This window comes from Equus przewalskii, chromosome 2 (genome assembly GCF_037783145.1).
Source record: "Equus przewalskii isolate Varuska chromosome 2, EquPr2, whole genome shotgun sequence".
NCBI lineage: Eukaryota > Metazoa > Chordata > Mammalia > Perissodactyla > Equidae > Equus > Equus przewalskii.
In genome coordinates, this window is record NC_091832.1 from 82,301,876 (window position 1) to 82,322,225 (window position 20,350).

At 40.1% G+C, this 20,350-nt stretch overlaps 2 protein-coding genes and 2 non-coding genes across 39 annotated transcripts in view; 1 reads left to right on the top strand and 3 right to left on the bottom strand.

Annotated features, from left to right (window-relative positions):
* The window catches only part of SH3D19 (SH3 domain containing 19), a 163,089-nt gene extending 158,998 nt beyond the window's left edge, over positions 1-4,091 (top strand). For all 36 annotated transcript variants that reach the window (XM_070611571.1, XM_070611574.1, XM_070611572.1 and 33 more), the window contains one exon: positions 2,186-4,091. In XM_070611571.1, the coding sequence (XP_070467672.1) occupies positions 2,186-2,302 (117 nt within the window). In that variant the 3' untranslated portion in view covers positions 2,303-4,091. The remainder of the gene's footprint in view (positions 1-2,185) is intronic.
* A 10,880-nt stretch (positions 4,092-14,971) lies between these two features.
* Positions 14,972-19,890, bottom strand: RPS3A (ribosomal protein S3A). Its single transcript, XM_008526350.2, has 6 exons — positions 19,372-19,890; positions 18,502-18,605; positions 17,924-18,111; positions 16,009-16,217; positions 15,309-15,418; positions 14,972-15,140 (listed from the first exon to the last, which is right to left on the bottom strand). Exons 1-6 carry the CDS (start codon positions 19,431-19,433, stop codon positions 15,019-15,021), a joined length of 795 nt encoding a protein of 264 aa, XP_008524572.1. The 5' UTR covers positions 19,434-19,890; the 3' UTR covers positions 14,972-15,018.
* LOC139082135 (small nucleolar RNA SNORD73) lies at positions 15,634-15,705 on the bottom strand. Its single transcript, XR_011537863.1, has one exon. It is a non-coding gene; the product is annotated as a small nucleolar RNA SNORD73 (small nucleolar RNA).
* Positions 17,134-17,206, bottom strand: LOC139082132 (small nucleolar RNA SNORD73). The gene has a single exon (XR_011537861.1). It is a non-coding gene; the product is annotated as a small nucleolar RNA SNORD73 (small nucleolar RNA).
* Positions 19,891-20,350: the final 460 nt, after the last annotated feature.

The window sequence follows — 20,350 nt, forward strand, 5'->3', positions numbered from 1 at the left end:
ACCTGTTTACAACAAAATGAGAAAAACAAGGTGATGATGTTGGGTACGTGCAGGCTTTGGGGAAGTCACGAGTAAAGGGGGTGTGCTAAGATATGTCAGTATAAGTTTGCTAACTTTCCTGTTTTGTGATGGAGTTTACCTTGCTTCTAAGACTTTCTTCCATTTTTTTCATATTAAAATATCATTTCTATTATAAAATATTATTAGTAATTTATAGATAGTTCTTTTGCTAAATTATAATCTGGTAACCTTATATCAATTCTTTTTTTTGTTTTGTTTTTTGGTCCTTAAAATCCAAATGTTTGGAAACTGTTGCCCCAGTCCTTTCAGTCTTGAGAGTCACTGGCTCAAAATTAATTTCTTTTATCTTTACATAAAATGTTACTGAAGGTGAACACTCTGGATTCAAACTTTGTGGATGTTCTTTTGGCTTTCGTTTAAGTTATGTCAGTATAAATAACAGAATTCACGTAACAGTATCCTCCAGAAAATAGGTTATCTTCATTTTACAAATGCCTGACTATGAGCAAGATGGTTCTAGAGTTTTTAGTTAAGGGATTCTGTACTGCTTTCAGTATTGTTGATCATTAATTTTTTATTAAATATCCACAGACTATTAGTAGATAAAACTTTATTTTTTAGAAGAATTGTTCTAGTCCTTAAAAAACTGACATGGTACGTACTCTGAGCTAAGAAAATTAGTTTTAGTCAATCATTGTGTTATAATTTAAGAACCATAAGGAATTTATTTATAATAGAAACTTTCAATAGCCAGAATTTTTACAGATTTTAGCAAAGTGAATTAATGACATTTTATAGCATTTTTCCTTTTCATTTTCCATAAAGAAAGGCCTTAAAGCAAACCATTTTTCCAGAGGGCAGTGTACCAGGGCTACAAATAAATCCATTTAGCCTATAAAGATATTCTTAAAAGTAGCCAGGGTCATCTTGGACGATTATAGAATCTTAAACTCAGATTCTAAGAAATGGTTAGACACCATAAAGAACAAAATAGTTTCAGGAGATAATTTGAAAAAATATGCTTTATCTGTTGAGGAATTATAATTCACACGTGAATAAGACACACACGTGAATAAGACACAACCTGAGGAGGATAAATCAGTGTTCTGAGTCAGGGTGAACTTCTTTAGGAGAGGAAAGAATGCAAATTTGATAGTGAGGCCATGGGGGAATGGAATAAAACCAGATGGTAGAGGAGAATGTACCATTATGTGGAAGAATAAATGTAGAGTACAAAATGCTGAGGATGTTGGGAAAAGGCAATTATAGTAAAAGCCTTTCTAAGTAAGAAGGTCCATTGTAAAATGTGGTGGCCATATTGCCTAATGGTTAGCAATACAGGCCCTGAAATCACACTAGATTTGATTTCTATCTCTCCCACTAATTAGACGTGATGCTGAGCAAGTTACTTAATCTCTCTGAGCTTCCATTTTCCTTCTTTAAAATAAGGAAATCTATAAAAATATCTCTCTAAAATGAGAATTGTAATAGTCCTCACCTCTAGGACTGCAGTGTTGTTTAAATGAGTTAATTCCTATAAGGTACATAGAGTAGGACAAGACATACAGTTAAGCACATGGCTCACTCTCTCATCTTCAAGTCTTTGCTTCAGTGTCACTTTCAGTGGGGCCTTCCTTGACTGCCCTAATGAGATGACAACGCCACACTTTCTGTCCTCCTCTGCCAGCTTGTTTGTTTGTCTACCCACTCTAGAATGAGGTCTTTATTCGTTGCTCTGTCCGTAGTGCCCAGAACAGTGTCTGACACATAGTGGATGCTTAATAAATAATTGTTAGATGAAAAATAAACATTTTTAAATTAAAAAATATGTATATAATACACACACATGATAGCTGGTATTGCTATTTATTAAAGAAGAATTTTAGATCAAGAGTGGTGAATTTGGGGGGCACAAAATACGAGCAGGAAAATCAAAGTGCAGCACAGGTGACACTGTCAAAGGAATGGGCTTTGAGGAACAGGCGTCCAAGTAAATGGCATCATCAGGTACAGATCATCTTTGTGGTACCTCATTTAATCCTCTCAGCAAGTCAAGATAAATGAGATACAAAGAGAAGATGATACGTGCCTCTCCAGGTGGGTGCTCACCGTGTAGATACTCAACAGAAACTCATAATTATTTCCAATTCCTGTCTTCCTACAGGCTGGAGATATAATAACAGAGCTGGAATCTGTAGATGATGACTGGATGAGTGGAGAACTAATGGGAAGATCTGGAATATTTCCCAAAAACTACATTCAGTTTTTACAAGTCAGCTAAAGGTGAAGCTTGACTGTGTTCCTTGGCACAAGAACTCACTTGAACTATCACTTTGACTATCAGATATGTTTTTGCACTATTTTTTTTTAACTGAAAGAAATCTCTATGCTGTACATGGTACACTAGAATTTTCTGAAAGCAGAAAATGTCTAGATTTTGAGGTTAGCTTTCATTCACAGTAGAAACATGCCCATGGAAACCCATGAGCAAGTATTCTAACAAGGAAAACATCAGGCAGGATTAGCAAGGCAGATACAGACTTCCCCAGGGAAAGCGTCTGGGGACATGGCAGCATGGGGAGGCTTACAAGCAAAAGTTGCACTTGGACATCTATTTCATCAGCACAAGTGAATTAACCATGCTTCTTCATTTTTTACTTTAGTTTAAAAAGAGGACGTTTGATATTCTACATGCTGTAACTATCAGGACATGGTTGGTAATCTAAATTTCATTTTTGATATTCAAATTAATTCTAACAGCTTGAGCGTATTATCCTCATTACCAGGGCAAATCCTTACTTCAGGAGGGGGTAGTGTATTAACTAGCTGGAGCCTTTGTCAGCATGAGGTGAATCAGCTCATGCTCACCAAATGCTCCTTGTGTTACTAAGGGTTTTCCCCTTTGTCCAAGGAGTTGAAGGGGGTTAAAATTTTGTGTATCTTAGTCAGGAGAACCAAAACCATCCTGAAATGCCTTGCTAACACAACTAACCCTTCCACATACCTGCCGTACTTATTTCTTTCCTCCATGTATACTTTATGTTAACAGGGTTATTATAAAGCACGTTTTCTGAATCTGCAATCATTCTTTTGACAATTACTGGTAGCCAAAGAAAAATTCATTTTCTTTGCGTTACCCCAGTAATATATAAAAGCTGTGTCTTGTAGTGGTACATTATGAATCACATATATCTCAGAATACAGAGCAACTGTTAAGATGGAAAACAATGCCAAACCCCCACAGCTCATTTCTTCCTAATATAATCAGAATGAAAAATAATTTAAGACCGAATGCTGATACTTTTTTGGGATTTTTTTCCCTGGCTCATCCCTGCACAATTATTAGAGTAAATAAAAAAACCACTTTCCTGCTTTCCATTGTTATGCATTCCAGGCTTAGTATAAAAGTGGTTCCTCACTTGACTAGATCAATTACAGCTTATGGGCTAAAGCCAAATAGGTCGAAGACAATCTTCCAAACAGATCAATGGAATAGAATTTCATTGGAAATGTAAAACACTTTCCCAACAATGTTGATGACTTTCTTCTGTTTTTGAGAAGAGTTTCATATGCTGGGCCACCTTTCAGCTTTTGTTATTATTTCCCATCATCCAAAGTTAGGCAGCCCGTGGTCAAACCATTGTGTGAACACCACATGGTTTTCTGTAAGGAGGAGAGATTTACTTTATCTTTGATTAAAGTTTATCTCCCAGCTATATGGTTACAATTGATTTTGGAGTACGGGAGCTGTTTTTTCTACATGGTTTGGATAAAGAAGACAGTATAAAGAAAACTCTTGTCAAATTTCACTCGAGTAATTTCATGAGAAACGGATTGTCCCAACTACATTCCCATTTGCAGAAGGCTGTACAACAGAAGGAAGGGGGGAGTGTCTGCAATAGGATATGAGGTATATTTCTTTGCATAATTTTAATATGTCAAAGATCGTGAAAATCGAGCTTTATTGGAGAAAAATATCCCTCTTAAATTTTGGCCTTCTGTCAGCAGAATGATAAGTGCAATACTTGTAAATCTACTTGACACTATAATAAACTGAACCGAAATTTTCAGTCTTTTTCTCACACTAGACTGAGTTTTTTGAGAATAAAGGTGGTATCTTATCTTTATATCTCCAGCCCTTTACACCATATAGGCTCAGTAAAGATTGGTTGGTTGGTTGGCTGGTTGGTTGGTTGGTTGGTTGGCTGGTTGGTTGGTTGGTTGATTGGTTGATTGGTTGGATGAATGGATAATTTTCACATATATACTATCGTGGATCCACCAAGATCCAATATCTTTCCTCTTTAATTTTTGACAAAAATCTTTATTGAAACAAAATTCACAGTTTTATGTTACTTCACTCTGTCATGCTACATTTTTTTGCTTGACGTTTACTACCCACTCAACTGACAGGAAGCCAAAATGTAGCTTGGAATGGGTTTTCATAGGTACTTTCTTTTTCTGTATATTGATTAAACGTAATTTTTATACTCAGTCGGTTTCATAGGGGAGAAATAGGAATGTATTCTTTTTCCTTCCAGGAATTTTAGGTGAAAACCTGATATTGTTCATCCAAGCCTCCTCAAACTAGAATTTCTGAATCCTTTTTCTTTGGTGGGTTAAGACTGGCGAAGTCGTTTGGTATATTATTCTTTCCCTTTTGAACACTAAAAGACAGCAGATTCCTTTAAAAGATGCCCTTGTTTACATGGCTGGAGGGGTGATGTGATATATCTGTCATTGTGCTCATGGAAATCACAGGTTTTTAATATAATCTGAAAGATTAATAATAAAAAAAATCTGCATTTATCAAAATTTATTATTAGAACTGGCATTTGAAAAAAACAAAACATCATTTTTCCAGAGTCTGTTATATGTATATATAAGAGTTAAGTACTCTTAACAATAATTGTTTAGTTTTTTATTTAGTTTCTTAAGCTTAGATAAATATACCCAGAGAAATAGTGATGGATATATGGGCTAATTATAAGGGGATATTTAGTATATAATCATTAATGGTTTATTCCTTTTAATTAATGTTACATGCATGTGGGCCATACGATTTGTAATTCAGTGCCATTTTGAATACCATCAAATGAACTCTTAACAGTGAATTTTTTCAGAATAGGAAATCATTTTCTAATCTATGCCTTCTTACTTCTCTGTAATTGAGAGAAAAAATATATAGCCTAATGCAGAGCAACAGCACCATCTAGGGACCTCTCACCTAATTGCAAGCTCATCCTGTTAAACTGCGGAAGAGAGCGCAGACCCGAGCTAACCTGCAGAGAGATGTGAAATGATTTGCCTAAGGTCGTACAGGTATGGCAGAGCCTAAAGGAGAACCTAGCTCTACTGGTTCCCAGTTCAGTGCTTTTCCATTTGTTGTGCTAAAGTGGTACATTTCTCTTTAGCAGTTAAACAAGTAGAATCAATCTGTTTTATTGGCCTGTAAGAGTTGTAACTTCTCAGATATCATACTTATGATTAGGACGAGTTGCAGAGAATAACTTAAAGCCTTGAATTTATTTCTTTCAAGAAGAAAATTCCTGCTCAGCTTCACAGTTTTATTTAGACAGTTTATATTGATGTTACCTAGAAACTCAAATGTGAACTGATCGTTAATGGGAATTCTAAGAGAATATTTGAATGCTTGGAGCATCAGATCTTGAAAAGGTGTGTGGAAGGCTGAGCTCCTGGTAACAGCAGAGCAATCCTAAACCCAGCTTTGCATACATATGCGCAGAACACTGTTTTAGTATTTGGAGTTTAATAGGTTAACTGAAACACTGTTAAGCTAATAAATTTGTATTTCAGCGTCTGGGACATATTCTGGATTTTTTAAAAGGAATTTTAATTACATGTACACCTTGGATTGTTTATCTTCAAATACTACAAATTAGGCAATAACTCAATGCAGTATTTTTCAAGAGAAGTAATGATTCAAATTCATAATTTAGAAAGCAAAATTACCTACCATTGTGTATCCTCTTTTAACAGAAATTGACTGACGATCTTAATACCAAAATATTGGCCCATTTTTAGTTCTTCTTTACAATTAAAATAAAAGGAACAACTACCTCTGTTTCTCCAATCATATCCAAGTTTTTTAATTGGATAGAGCCCTAACTCAAAGGGTTACTGAGGCCTACCACATTATTCCCCAGACCCCCAAGTGGCCAATAGCTGAAGAGCAGACTTGTGACTTCTAAAGAGCCTCAGAGCATGTGGCTAACCCTTCAATGAAGTACTATACCTAAGATTACTCTACGGAAGGGAGACAGTGGTGTCCTCTTCAGACGTATGAAATGTCAAAGCTATTAAAAAATAAACATACAGTGATGAAAAAAATCCAATTCATCTGTATATACAGGGCACTTTAGGGGAAGATGAATGTGGGGCGGCAGGCAGAGGCCTGTATCTGCTGATCGGAAGGGCCTGGTTGGGCAATGAGAAGGCCTAGTTGTCTACTGCAATGAGGCAGTTGGGAGCAAGGGCTAAGAGCAACAGAAAATAGGGCACTAAAACACTGTACATCTATAAGACTAACTACCTAGCAGGATGAGTGCCCCTAGGCAGGTGTATCAGGCTGTTCCTGCTGGATGGGGATGGATGGCCTCTATATCGTATTCTATTGGACACAGGGAAGGACTAATTTATAAAGAGCATAAGGGTAATGATGAGACCATGGCAGCTGAGTACCTCAGGGAAGATGAGAACCAAGAATACCTTCACAAATACGGCTACTGAGCAGACCCCGCACACTGATGGTCCCCACAAAGCTAGCAACCAATCACTCAAGCTGGTGCCTAGCTGCAGAAGATGAGGTCTTCTTTTTTAGGATTCAGCAATGAATTCAGAATGAATGAATTCAGCACTGCCATCAGGCCATAGATGGCAATACTAACCATGACCACTGGAATGTTGGACATCATGATCAGATTGGGCCTTGTGACTCCTGGAGGTGATACCCAGGCCACCATACAGAGCCACACATGGAGCCAAGGTCCTGAATATCATGGCAGCCAAGAAGCCCATGACAGAAAAAAAAAAAAAGAAGTTTATTTAGGTTTGGTTCCAGATCTGAGTAGGTTTGAAGAGGTGTATTAATTGGGTGGAAAACATACCCCAGAATGGGACAGACAGACACTAAAATGCAGCAAGTCTATGAGCTATCTGGCTAGACCCACATGTTTTTTTAAATTGGGGCATAATTTGCATAAAATGCATAGATACTAAGTATACAATTCTATGAGTTTTGACAATTATATACACTTTTGTAACCATCAGTAAATAAATATGTAGAGCATTTCCATCATCTAGAAAGTTCCTCATACCCCTTCCAGTCAGTCACCACATCCTCCTTGCCTCCCTCATCCCTTTCCTCCTGCAGAGACAATCACTGTTCTGATTTCTATCACCCTAGAAACGTTTTGCCTGTTCTAGAACTGTATAAAAATGGAATAACATAGTATCTATTCTTTTCTTCTGGCTTCTTTTGCTCAACATAGTGTTTTTGAGATTATCCATGTTGTTTTGTGTAAGAGTAGTTCATTCCCTTTTATTATTCAGTGGTATTTCATCATATGAATATACCACAATTTGTTTACCCATTCTACTATTGGGTTTTTTTCCCAGTTTTTAGCTATTATGAATAAAGCTGGTATGAACATTCTTTCTTTCCTTTTTTTTTGGCTTTATTGAGATATGATTGACTGGTATGAGAATTCTTAAACAAGTCTTTTTGTGCACATAGAATTTCAGTTCTCTTGGATAAATTCCTAGGAGTAAAATCGTTCAGTAGTAAAACAGATGTATGTTTAATTTTATTTTAAAAGCTGCCTGGGGGCCAGCCCCGTGGCCGAGTGGTTAAGTTCATGGGTTCCACTTCCGTGGCCCAGGGTTTTGCTGGTTGGGATCCTGGGCGCGGACATGGCACTGCTCATCGAGCCATGCTGAGGTGGCATCCCACATTCCACAACTAGAAGGACCCACAACTAAAAGTACACAACTATGTACCAGGGGGCTTTGGGGAGAAAAAGGAAAAATAAAACCTTAAAAAAAAAAAAAAAGAAGCTGCCTGTTTAACAAAGTGGTTGTATCATTTTACACTCCACTAGTGATGTTTGAGAGTTCCAATTACTCCACATCCTTACCAACATTTGGTTTCATCAGTCTATTGGTATTGTCAGTTTAAGCCACTGTAGCGAGTTGCATTTTCTTTTGACAGAAAACAATTATAGTACCGTGAATAGACTTCTGAGAGCTAATGACACCTGCAATAATTTCTTGACCTTGACTTCGTGAATGGTCTTAGCAAGTGGAAACTCACTACCCTTCATAGCTTTCAAATTTTCATTGCCTATCACCGCATTATATCCAACAGAGAATTAATCACCATTAAATTGGTGTGACTGGATATTCAATAGTACTAAGGAATTAGTATTGAAATTTACAGATGTGTCAATAGGATTGTGGTTATATTTTCTTTTTAAGGAATTATTTTAGAGATACATGCTGAAATATTTATATTTGATATCTGAGATTTGCTTCAAAATAAATGGGGAGGAGAAAGTATCAGAAACTGTGCAGTGTTTGACATTTTACCCAACTTGTAAGCTAAAAAGTTAGTCTGCCACAGTTTTGTGGATGCTGATGAAAGGCATGAGATTCCTGGGTCAGAAACAAAGGACTTTATTACTCACTCATTACAGAAGCAATAGCCAGAGTTTCGTGTTCATTTGTGTCAGTTTCCTTTCCCCCCAAATCCCACAGAAGTGATGCAAAGGGCCCATCACTCAATAGGTTGCATTACAGGAGAGGGACACGAAGGTTTACCACATTTATAGTAAGTGGAAGCAAGCCTGCCCTTTTTCCAGGGGGAAACATTACCTCGCCCCTCAAGGTTGCTCACAAGGATGCAAACAAAACCCTGAGAAATGGACCAGGGAAAGAGCAGCCAGAGAATTGTGTTCTTGGCAAACCCAACAAGAACACACAGGGAGACTCAGGCTCTGTAGCAGATTGCCTCTCAGAATTCACTCCTCTGCCTGACATGTTCTTGGCCAAACTTGAATGAGTATGATCCTCCATCAGCCGCTCTGGTTAATCTAACAACAGAGGTTAGAATCTCATACAAGATTTAATTAAGGCTGTTATTGATAAGACTCAAAGCAACAGGTGAAGCCAACCTATGTGGTACTGACCTCAGTCATTCTTTCCAGGGTGCCAGACTCGGCCAACAGTGAATTAAGTCCAAGTGGGGAGCCGTAGGTCTTATTTTAGGCAGCTAATATGTATTCTAAAGCCAGGCCTTTATTCACTATGGCCTGTGCAAGTGAATTTAAACTGATCTGCTAATCTTTGGTGTCATTGTCAGTAATTAGAGGGGTAATAGATGGACCAAAAGCAACCCCTGTCCCCAGTGGAGAGAAATCTCATGACTCATTTTTTCCCCATCATGCAAAAATACACCCAAAAGCACACAAGTCATTTCAATTCCAGATTTGTTGTTAAACCTGATTTGGATTATCATCACATTGGTTTGGTTAAGTCATGTGGGCGTGTCACCAAATAGTTGCAGCTTCGCTTGCCATTTTTGGCATTGTCCAAGGCCACTCAAACTGTGATCAGCCACACTGAATCAAGGTTGTGTTGATCTGTGAGTTTGTACATGTTTGCATTTGGGAGTTGCTGTTGATGGCATCAGGCACAGCAGAATAATTCAGGACCAACTACGTCTACATGAGTTTTTCTGTTTTCATAGCACATGGACAGAGTTGACAAACCCAATAGCAAGTCAGACTGTTAGCTGCAACTGCCACTTGATTCAGGTAGCAGTTTAGGATGAAGGGTAGTGGTTCTCAACTGGGGGCAGTTTTGCCCCCCAGGGGACATTTGGCAGTATCTGAAGGTGTTATTATTTGTCACAACTTGGAGAAAGGTGCTACTGGCATCTAGTGGGTAGAGGCCAGCAATACTGCTAAACATCCCACAGTGCATAGGCCAGTGACTCAAAACAATGAATTATCCAGCCTAAAATATCAATAGTGCCAAGATTGAGAAACTATGATCTAAGGAACAAAAGTGCTTATTTGTTTCCCTTCTCTCATTCCTGGGATCGAAGATGTTTTCTCCCCACATGCCAGGGTTATTGTCTTCCCTCTACTGCCACAAAATTATTGGTACCTGTAATTTCATCCTTTCCCCAGTCATCCCAACTTTCACCCAAACCTTTTGTCCTGATTATCACCAAGGAGGCAACCAAAAGGAGATGATCCTTTTCTGGGGATTACCATATTCTGTGATCCAACTACCTTACTCAGGTGTATGGAACAGGAGGAGGTGAAGATAGCAGAGTCAGAAACCTTCGTAATGGTCAACAATACTAGATATCTGCGGATGGTAGGGAGCCGTGAAATATCCATCAAATACTCTCGCTATTGGCTCATTGCTGGATGGTCTTTGTGACAAAAAGTGCCCATTGTCAGATTCTAAGTGGTCTGGAAAACTAAGTACGTGACACATAGGGACACATTAGTTTCAAGGCCGACAATTGTGTGGGCAAAGTCAGTTGATCAGACTGGAACAGCGACATCATAACCTAAAAATGTGTCAACAGTGCTGAGGCACTATCAGTCACCCTGAGAGGTGGCCAAAGGTCCAGTGTAGACTGTCAGTAGTCAGTCTGTGTAATAGGAACTCATTTGCCTCAAGACAACTTTCGGCAGGAGTCACAAATCTGGCATGCATGAGAAAGAGTTCTTTACCATGTGCATAGCCCATTGATGGTGGACTTGTTGCCATGTATGGGGGCAATCTGGGTGGTGCAGGCTTGATTCTACAAGGTTATATCAGAAAACTGGCATTCACCATAAGCATCTACATGAGTGACCCAGGTGGTCCAATCAGCAGTCACAATTTGTTCCCACAATTTACAGCCCTAAAAAGTGGTATCTTTAATCTGCCTGTATATAGTCTTTCAAGTGGCAGACCAGATGGCTAGGCCTTGGACAAAAGTCCAAGAGTCAGGAAAGTATTGGCCAGATCCACAAGATCGGCCTTGAGTTCAGCCCACTGAGCAGTGACCATGTTCACTTTAGTTCTGCATGGCTGGTGCTGATGTTGGACAGCCACAGCAGCACAATGGACGCCATCAGCTTTTAGCTGAGCCACCAGTGATTCGGGTCCAGGTATTCAGGGGATCTCTGTGAAGTGAGGGCCCCATTGAGCCAGCAGCTATGCTTCAGGTGATGGGGTGGGAGATATGGTTTTCCAAGAATTGCTGTCACCACTTCACGTGAATGGAGATGCTCAGGCTGCTGCACTCTAGAACACACTATTTTTGCCTGACCAGGAAGACCTGTTTACTGAGGCAGATTACTGTCTGCAATACCCAAAGCATCCAAGAAGGAGTTGGGCCTCCTTTTAGGTGGTGGCAGGTCAAAGAGATAGCAGTTTTTCCTTGACTACTAGAGGGATTAAACATTGTGAATCCACCCACACAGTCCCAAGAAACTATACTTGGTAAGCAGGCCCCTGAATTGTATTGGTTTATCAAACACCCCTGTTGGTGGAGGTGTGAGAAAACCACAGTCAAGGCCTATGAGATTGAGGATTCTGACTTCCCAGCCAACAGAACATCATCTATATAGTGAAAACTTTGGACATCAGAGTGTAGAGGCCCTTGTGTTAAATTCTGGCCCACCCACTGGTGGCAAGTGGCAGGGGAATTTGTCCCATTAACACTTTTCTAAAAGTAGCGGTGCCTTGAATGGAATAATCTCCTCTGAAACTTTACAAGCATTTACAGCACAAGCGTGTATACATCAATCTCATGTTTAGCAGTGGAAGACATAACAGTACGCTGAACTGGCCCAGAAGACCTCTCTCACACACATAAAATACTTAGTTTATAAATTAAAAAATTATTTTTATTCATTGCAGGTTTTGCCCAAACCCCATCAGTTGAATTTGAAGCTTTATTTCCTTATTTACAGCAGGCATCAGTAAGGTTTTTCTGTAAAGGGTCAAGAGTCAAAATTGAGGCTATTATGTAGGCATAATGAGAGGAAACAGCCACAAAATTTTTATTAATGAAGTTCAAATTATGTTGGTAATTGAGTAAGTTTTTTTGGTAATATGTGTCCTTTTTGTGGTGTGGGGGATAACATTTTAGTTAGTTAGGGTTCAAGTTACTGATCTCCATCATCAAAATTGATTGTACATGTTCACCTGTTAATGCTGACTTGTAATGAGACTTTGGTATTGCATCTTTGAAGATGTCTTTTCACACAGATGGGTGATGCATGTGGCACTCAAAACGCTGAGTTACAACTCTGTTGCTGCAATTTACAGAGTGCTGCTCCTTAGTGTGAAGTGATGAGTGTGCCACATATGGGCTCTGTTGCAACTACTCATCTCCGCCACTGTAGTGCAGAAGGCAGCAATTGACAACACATAACGATTAATGAGTGTGTCTGTGTTCCAATAAAACTTTACCTGTGGATACTGAAATTTGAATTTCATATAATTTTCAAGTGTAGTAAAATATTTTTATTTTTTTCAGCCATTCTTAGCTTGCAGGCCATCCAAAACCAGAAACTGGCCAGATGTAGCCCATGGGCAGTAATTAGACAACCATTAGGCCAAACCATTTTTAAAAAATGAAATACATTCTTTCTGGAACCTTTTTCAAATGAACCCTTCTAAGACAAGAGAACTACGCTAAGCCCTATTCAGAAATGTAGCACAGCGGAGTTTGACTATTGATTATATGCTATCTCACTAAATGATGTCCAGCGTCAAGAGGAAAACCATTTATGTAACTCAATTTCTGGTCCCCACCCTCTTGACCTGTTTAAACCCAACTTCTGTCCTCTATGGGAAGGAAGCCCCTGTCATTTGAAACACAAATCTACAACTAATGAGACCTTTTCTGTTGAAAACATTTGCTTCTTCACTTTGGTATACTGATAGGGAATGTCATTCATTCCTTTATTCAATACTGAACTTTTAGGCACTGGGAGTAGAGCAGTGAACTAGGACATAAAAAAAAGCACTGGCTTCCTGGAATTTTTCTAGTAGACACAAGTAAAACTGTATTTTTAATAGGACAAACCCATCGTCAGGGTCTGCTGAGACTTAAGAGGTAAAGAAGCAAGCTCCACGGCATCTAAGGGAGTAGTAGTCCAAGCACAGGGAAAACAAGGGCAAAAGCCCTAAGGATGCACCTGGTGTGCCCAGGAATAGTGAGGGCAGTTTGAGTGGAAGAGAAAGGAGAATGGTAGTAAGACAATTCAGAGGCAAGCTCACATGGGACTTTCTGGGTGAACTGACCATTTATCTAAAATAAACTTCCACTAGAGGGGATTCAGGGAGACCAGACAGGCAGTTAACAGTCCAGGTGCCAGTCATGGCTTGCTCCAAAGTGATAGCAATGGAGGTGGTAAGAAATGGTTAAGAGTCCAGATAGATTTTGAATAACTGTGAATGGTCAAGGATTAACTACAGATTTTGGCCTAAAATGGAAGAAGGGTAAAATTGTTGACACTAGACCAGGAATACCATTTTAGACATGTTACATGTGAAATGCCAATTTGACATCCAAATGAAACTATCAAGTAGGCAGTTGGATAGACAAACCTGGAGTTCAAAGACAGGTATAGGCTAGAAATAAAAAAATCTGGGAGTCAGCTTATTTGAAACCAAGAAATTGAGTATCACCTCCAACACTAAGGTCTGTGATTGAACTGAAAGAGTAGCCAGTGATGTAGGAACTTCGAGGTGAGATCCTCAAAGACAGGAGGAAATCAACTGTCAAATGTCACCAACAGAGGTCAAATAAAATGAAGGCCAAGAATGGACCACTGGACTTAGCAACAAAGCCACTGTTCATCTTGACAGTGACTGCTTCCTTAGAGTGATGTGAGGGGAAAAGCTGAATTGTAGCAGACAAAGCAAAATTAGAAACAAAAATTATGGTTGACTCTTTTAAGCTTTGATATAAGTGGCTGAGTAGGGTGATATCTTTAAGGGTAGAGGATTCATTTGTATGCTGATGAGACTGGTAGAAGGAATATTGATAAAGGTGAGAATTGTTGGAACCATGAACTTGCTTAGGCAAGAGGTGGGACCTAATGCTCAAATGTCCTAGCATTACTCACCCAATGACAAGAGGGAAGGCAGAAAATGTGAACACATGTATACATGACAGGGTGGAAGTAATGGGAATTTGTGAGGCTGTTTTCTCATCTACTTTAAACTTTCTTCATGATTTTAAGGTCATCAGCTGAGCAAGAATTAGAACGCTGGAGGTTTGAGAGAAGGGTTATAGAACAGAATAGGTGAGGGACTACAGAAGGAAAAGCTAGACCGTAGGCAGCATTACACGCCCCCTTACTAAGAGACCAATAAACAAGTTCTCTAGCCAAGTTTAGCTTCACAGGGGAGGTGCACAGTGCGGCATTTTACAGCTAGAGGAAAAAGACAGCTTTTGGATTAAAAAAACAAAAAGCCAATGGGCTCTTCCCTTTCCATTATTCAATCAGTCTAGTAGAGTGGTTCTCAACTGTCATCCCTGGCCATCAGCATTACCTGGAAACTTGTTAAAAATGCAAAATTTCAGGCCTCACCCTACAACTACTTAATCAGAAACTCTGGGGGCAGGGTCCTGCAATCTGTTTTAATAAGCCTTCCAGGCGGTTTGAGAACCATCTGAAAACCTAAGCCATGTAAAGAAAGTGTTCCTTTTATTATCCATCTATAATGCTTCCTGATCACTACAGCTCTAAAATAGATCACTACCCTTTCTCAGCTACTTAGTATCTAAGAGCAATGGATAAAATCCATTCATTCAACAAGTCAGAAAAGTCCACCAGACTTATCAATTAAGAAGATCTGATTCACGAAGCTGTCAGACGATTTGAAAAGAACGACCAGAAATAAAATATCACAAATAAGATTTTTTTTAATTTGTCTCCATCAAAAGTCTGAATTTTAAACAGATTCTTGCACTGGTGGCTCGTATCCGTCAGCTCGTTCAACTTTAGCACCTGTCTCATCCCCAGTAGCTTTTCCAGAACTACTACCTTCACCATGAAGCTCCATGAGTTTTCCCACTAAAAGGAAGAAAAAATTCTGTTAGTTATAGTACACTGTATATTGAAACAATGGTCTTCAATACTATATAGGTATGACAGAAAAAAAAGCCATCTGGCCTCAAAAACACAAAAACAAAACACTAAATAATGTTTTTTCTTTCAGGAATCCTGTGATTTTTCACTTACATTCAAACTTGGGCTTCTTCAGCATTTTTACTTTTCTAACAAAGACATCATGGAGTGGATAAATAGACTGGCAAGCCTTTTCTATGTCCTTTCCAATACTGTCTGGAATCCTGCAAACCAGTAATGACAGATTAGAATAAACCTACACATATAATACCTCATTTGACCCACATAAATCCTCATGTAAAATAATCTATTATTGCCCCTTTTACACGTGAAGGTTAAATGATCTGAACTATACAGCTCATTAGTAGTAAAGTTAACATTTGAACCTTCTGAGTCCAAGCTTTATTTCTTTTCCATTACTCTTAGTCAACTGCATGGGAACATCAGAAAAATGTTAACAGTTTTATCACCGGACATCATATGGGACCGAAACACATTGTCATCATCTATTCCCATACATTATTGTTTGTGGAGGATTCCATCTACTCAGTGTATTTTCCAATTAAGGCAAGAGCATTTCCTGTGCTTCAAGTCTCACTAAATGCCATGAGATAGCTTCATCCAAAAAAGTATAAAGAAACCAAATCACATTTACTGAGCACGTAATATGCTTTTATTTCTACGGATGTAGCTAAACGGTTTCAGACAGGATTTAAGCACAGATCTGACTCCACCTTGTCTCATACGCTTTTCCTCATCTGAGGGATCATCAGAGATTCAGGCTTGTATTGTGTGAGGAAAAAGAAACACTTACAATTTATTGACCACTTCTTTCAAGTCATTGGTCTGCACCTCTCGGGTCATGATTTCCATCATCTTCTTCCGGATCTGACGGACCTGTTGGTGCTGAGCATAAGAGGTCTTCCGAATCTGATTGTTGCGTTTTTTAGTAAAACCAACACAGAACAGACGAAGCAAATAACCATCGGTAGTCTTGACGTCAACATGAGCTTCAATCATGGTCTAGTGAAAAAAAGATAGCGTCAGATACACTGTTTTTTTTTCTCCTCAAGTACCCCTAGTACATGGCTGTATATTTTAGTTGTGGGTCCTCGAGTTGTGGCACGTGGGATGCCACCTCTGCATGGCCTGAAGAGCGGTGCCATGTCCGCGCCCAGGATCAGAACCAGCAAAACCCTGGGCCACCAAAGCAGAGTGCGCGAACTTAACCACTTGGCCACGGGGACGGCCCTACACTGGGTTTTAATGTAATCGATTTTTATCCCTCAAACTGTAATATAAAAAAGCTGGAAGGTCAGGTACTGATTACACAGTATAAAGCCTAGAATTAACTTTCTTGAAGTAAACTTATCATTAAATACCCCAAGTCCTTACTATCCTTCACATCTAATTAAATAAATACCAAGTCCTCTCAAGTGTCTTCCCTCTTCCTCTCTAGGTGACTTCTCTATCCTCACTATCACTATAAACAGCACCCACCCACACCTTGCACACATGCCAGCCTCTAACAGCCTGCCCTTGCCCCCAATCAATTGTACAACTCGGCAAGATAAGAGGAAAATAGGTTCTAAGAGACTCTACAATATGGACATCTACTCTCCATCTTTTGAAAACGTGCGCTCTGAATAGGTGAAGTGTTGCAATAACACTAAAATGCACATATTTTTAAATGTCCTTTATATTCCAAACTAAAGCCATGCTGAGGATTAACTATTCAATTTCACAGCTAAAACAGAATAAAAATATCAATAATTAGCCATAGTACTGCTGAAACTTAAAAAACAATCTTAAGTAGTGACAAAAACTGAATTGCCTTCTTTGCGTTTTGTAAATATTATACCTTAGTTTAAAAAATGAATATAATGATAGCAAAAAGACCTTAAATATTTCCAGAAATGCAACTGTAAAATCTTAGGGGAATGTCAGAAATAAATGTAACGGTATAATCAGTATGTATCATCTGGGACCGAAACATCTTGTCATCATTCATTCCCGTATACAAAACATCCCCAAACTGGGTGGTTAGCCAGACACATCTGAACCAAGGTAATTATTATTTCCTGTAATACTACTATTGTTTACTAAATGCTTTCTATGCTAAGCATGTTCACACGGATCTTGTATTTCATCCTCCTAAGTCTGTCAGATGATACTCTTACCTACATTTTACAGATAAAGAAACCAAGGCTTAGCAAGCTTTAAGTTACTTGCCAATGAGAACACAACTGGGAAATGAAGCCAAAATTTCAACCCTACACCAGAGACTCTGCCACTCTTATTACGCTATCTTGCCAGAGGTAATCAAGACTAGCCCACTCCACCCTTCCACTATAAAACTCACTGAACTTCGAGGTCCAAAGATATTTTGAAGATAGGCAAAAACTGCAAACCCGCACCCCTGCACCTAGATGTTCCCCAACCAGCCACTAACTCAGGCAGCAAGAAAACTTGGATGATAGCCCAGTATTAAATCTTGAACTGAATTTAAACAGATAAATAAGAGGAACACGGCTTGCTCAGCTCAGCTGTTGCTCAAGTTCAAGAGCGCCAATCCCAGAGTCAGCACTCAGCAACAGCAAGAAAACATCAAGGATTAAAATGAAATCTAAACCTCAACTGCATGATTTGCTCCTTCCTGTCATCACACCATGGCCTTCCTGGTGATGCCAGCCACAGCACCACGCACTCTACGGAACTTTTGTTCTCACCTGCCATTTTTTGACCATGGAGCACATTTTGTCACGAGTAAGATCCATCCCATGGAAGTTAGTTAGGCAGTTTTTGCCCTGAACATCCTCAGTAATTAGCTTGAATTTTCTAAATGCAACTTCGTCATTCTGCAGATCAGCAAGGCTCACTTCAAAAACACGACCCTTGAGGCCATCAGATGCGATTTCTATAAAACAAGAAATCAATTGTCTTATTAACATTAGGAACCACAGAAGCAAAGTCAAGCCAACAAAGATTATGCCCATGCATAAAGTTGAGCTTAGAAAATGGTAAATTATAAAGACCTTAACTTTTGCTAATCAAGTCCATCTTGACACCAATGACTTACTGACAGTGCTCATTAGAAGCTCAAAACTATTCATGCACCTTTTCTTAGTAATTCTAAAAGCACCACCTTGCTTCTACAAGTGTTGTACCAAAAACAAGCACCACAGGGTCCAAAGCTGCAACCAACAGCTGACGTTTCCTTAAAGCTCCCATGACAGGACCAACAGTAGACCAAGATACATCCATGTCTCAATTCAAGAAAAATACAAACCAAGATTAAGATACTCACTGGTTCCTTGAGTTCTCGTGACTAACGTTTTCCCGATATTTCTTATATTGAACATAGCTGGTGCTTTCACATCATACCAATCTTTCTTAGAAAATGGATCAACCCTGGATTTAAAAAAATGCTTAAGTTTTATCGCAGATCACGTAATTTTTTATTTTTTTTTCAACTTTCCTCATTCTAGTCATCTAAAGAGCTAACTGACATGTAGAAACAAGAGTAAACTATTTCTCACACAGCGAGGTGAGGGGCACACATGTAAATGAAGATCTTCCCACTACGTGTTTCACTGCACAGACCGGACACTTTGATAAAATTATGCCACAAACGTACACACTCCCCACTCCCATCGGTCCTTCGACTACATAGGCAGCACTGCCTCCAAATAACATGCACGTCTTTTGAACTTTACTAGTACATGAAGACACGTACTGGTAACCCAGGCTCTTCAGGGCCTCACGGGAGCCTATGAGGAGCTCCCAGGTTCCACCCGGCTCAAGCAGAGGAGGAGTGTAGGCTCGTGGGTGCACAAGAAAAGTACCTTCCTCAACTCCAGCTCTTGGAGTGGCATCTATTACCCGTGGAATTTACGAGGCCCTTGGGCCTGCAATACAAAAACATGCCAGCCCCGAGTCGCGACGACACTCTGGCTCAAAAGGGGAGAGAAGACCCAGAAGACCAGGGGAAAGGCAGCCGAACAGCCGCGACCCAGCACCCAGATCCGCCAGGCCGCGGTTTGGCGTTTACCACCCCGGCACGGCCCGCGCAATCCAACTGGCATCCTCGCCATCCGGCCCACGCCGCGACCCAGAACCCGCCCGCCGACTCCAGCAGCACCCCAAAAAGCGGCAGGCCACGACAGTCGCCACTTACACTTTCTTCTTGGCGCCCTTTTTCCCTCCTTTCGTAAGGCGCTTGTTCTTTCCCACCGCCATGACGCTGCTCAGTGAGCCAAAAGGGCGGAAGTGCAACTCGCGCGAGAACTTAGGCTGTACGGGGCGGGGCACGCCGTCTACGTGACCTGCGATCTTGCGTTCTTCCGTCCTCAAGAATATCGGGACAGCAGAAAGCGCCACTCTTCCGACTGTGGCTGTGACAGCGCCCTCCCGTGTGGGGAGACCGCGCAGCACGCTGCTGGCCACTCGCTGGGAGGTTGCACTCCCGAGGCGCGGGTGCTGGCGGCTTGAGGTGCAGACTTCTGGTTGCCGGTGGTTTCCGTGGCTCCGACGCCGGGAAATGAGTTTGTGTGGAAGGAGACGCCCGCTCAACGTCGCTCAAAGCTGAACTCACCATCTCACTTTCAAAACTGTTTTCTCGAGAGCATGGGATTTGGAATCAAGCAGCACATCCAGGTTCAAATGCTAGTTTCAACAATATTAAGCCTTGTGACCTGTCTGTGCTTCCGTTTCCCCGTATTTAAAATGGAGATAGTAATATAATCTACCTCATAAGATAGTAGACTTAAGTATAACTTTGGGGATACTAGTAATGTTCTGCTTGTCGGTATGGGTGCTGGTTAGTGGGGTATGTTCGCTTTGTGAACATCCATCAAGCTGTACGCTTATCTGTGGACTTTTCCATGTTTCTTATACCGTGATATAAAGTTAAAAAAAAAAAGTGGAGTGAACTCAGCCGATTGTTTCCCTGAGGGACTATGGATCCAGTGTTCCCAGACATTTTGATTTTTCAAGAAAAGTTGGGAATTTTTTGTGTGAAATCCACAAGTTTTTGAATTTTTGCAACTAATCCCAAAACAGGTTTTTTTCTTTTTGGGGAAGACTGGCCCTGAGCTAACATCTGTGCCCATCTCCCTCTACCTTATATTTGGGACGCCTGCCACCGCATGGCTTGC

Excerpts from the sequence above, each read along its gene's own strand:
- RPS3A (XM_008526350.2), bottom strand. The coding sequence starts at position 19,433 with ATGGCGGTGGGAAAGAACAAGCGCCTTACGAAAGGAGGGAAAAAGGGC. Across the intron at positions 16,218-17,923 it reads CCATGGTCAAAAAATGGCAG|ACCATGATTGAAGCTCATGT; the intron begins GTGAGAACAAAA and ends TTTTTTCACTAG. Across the intron at positions 15,141-15,308 it reads GAAGAAGCCCAAGTTTGAAT|TGGGAAAACTCATGGAGCTT; the intron begins GTAAGTGAAAAA and ends TCTTCCTTTTAG.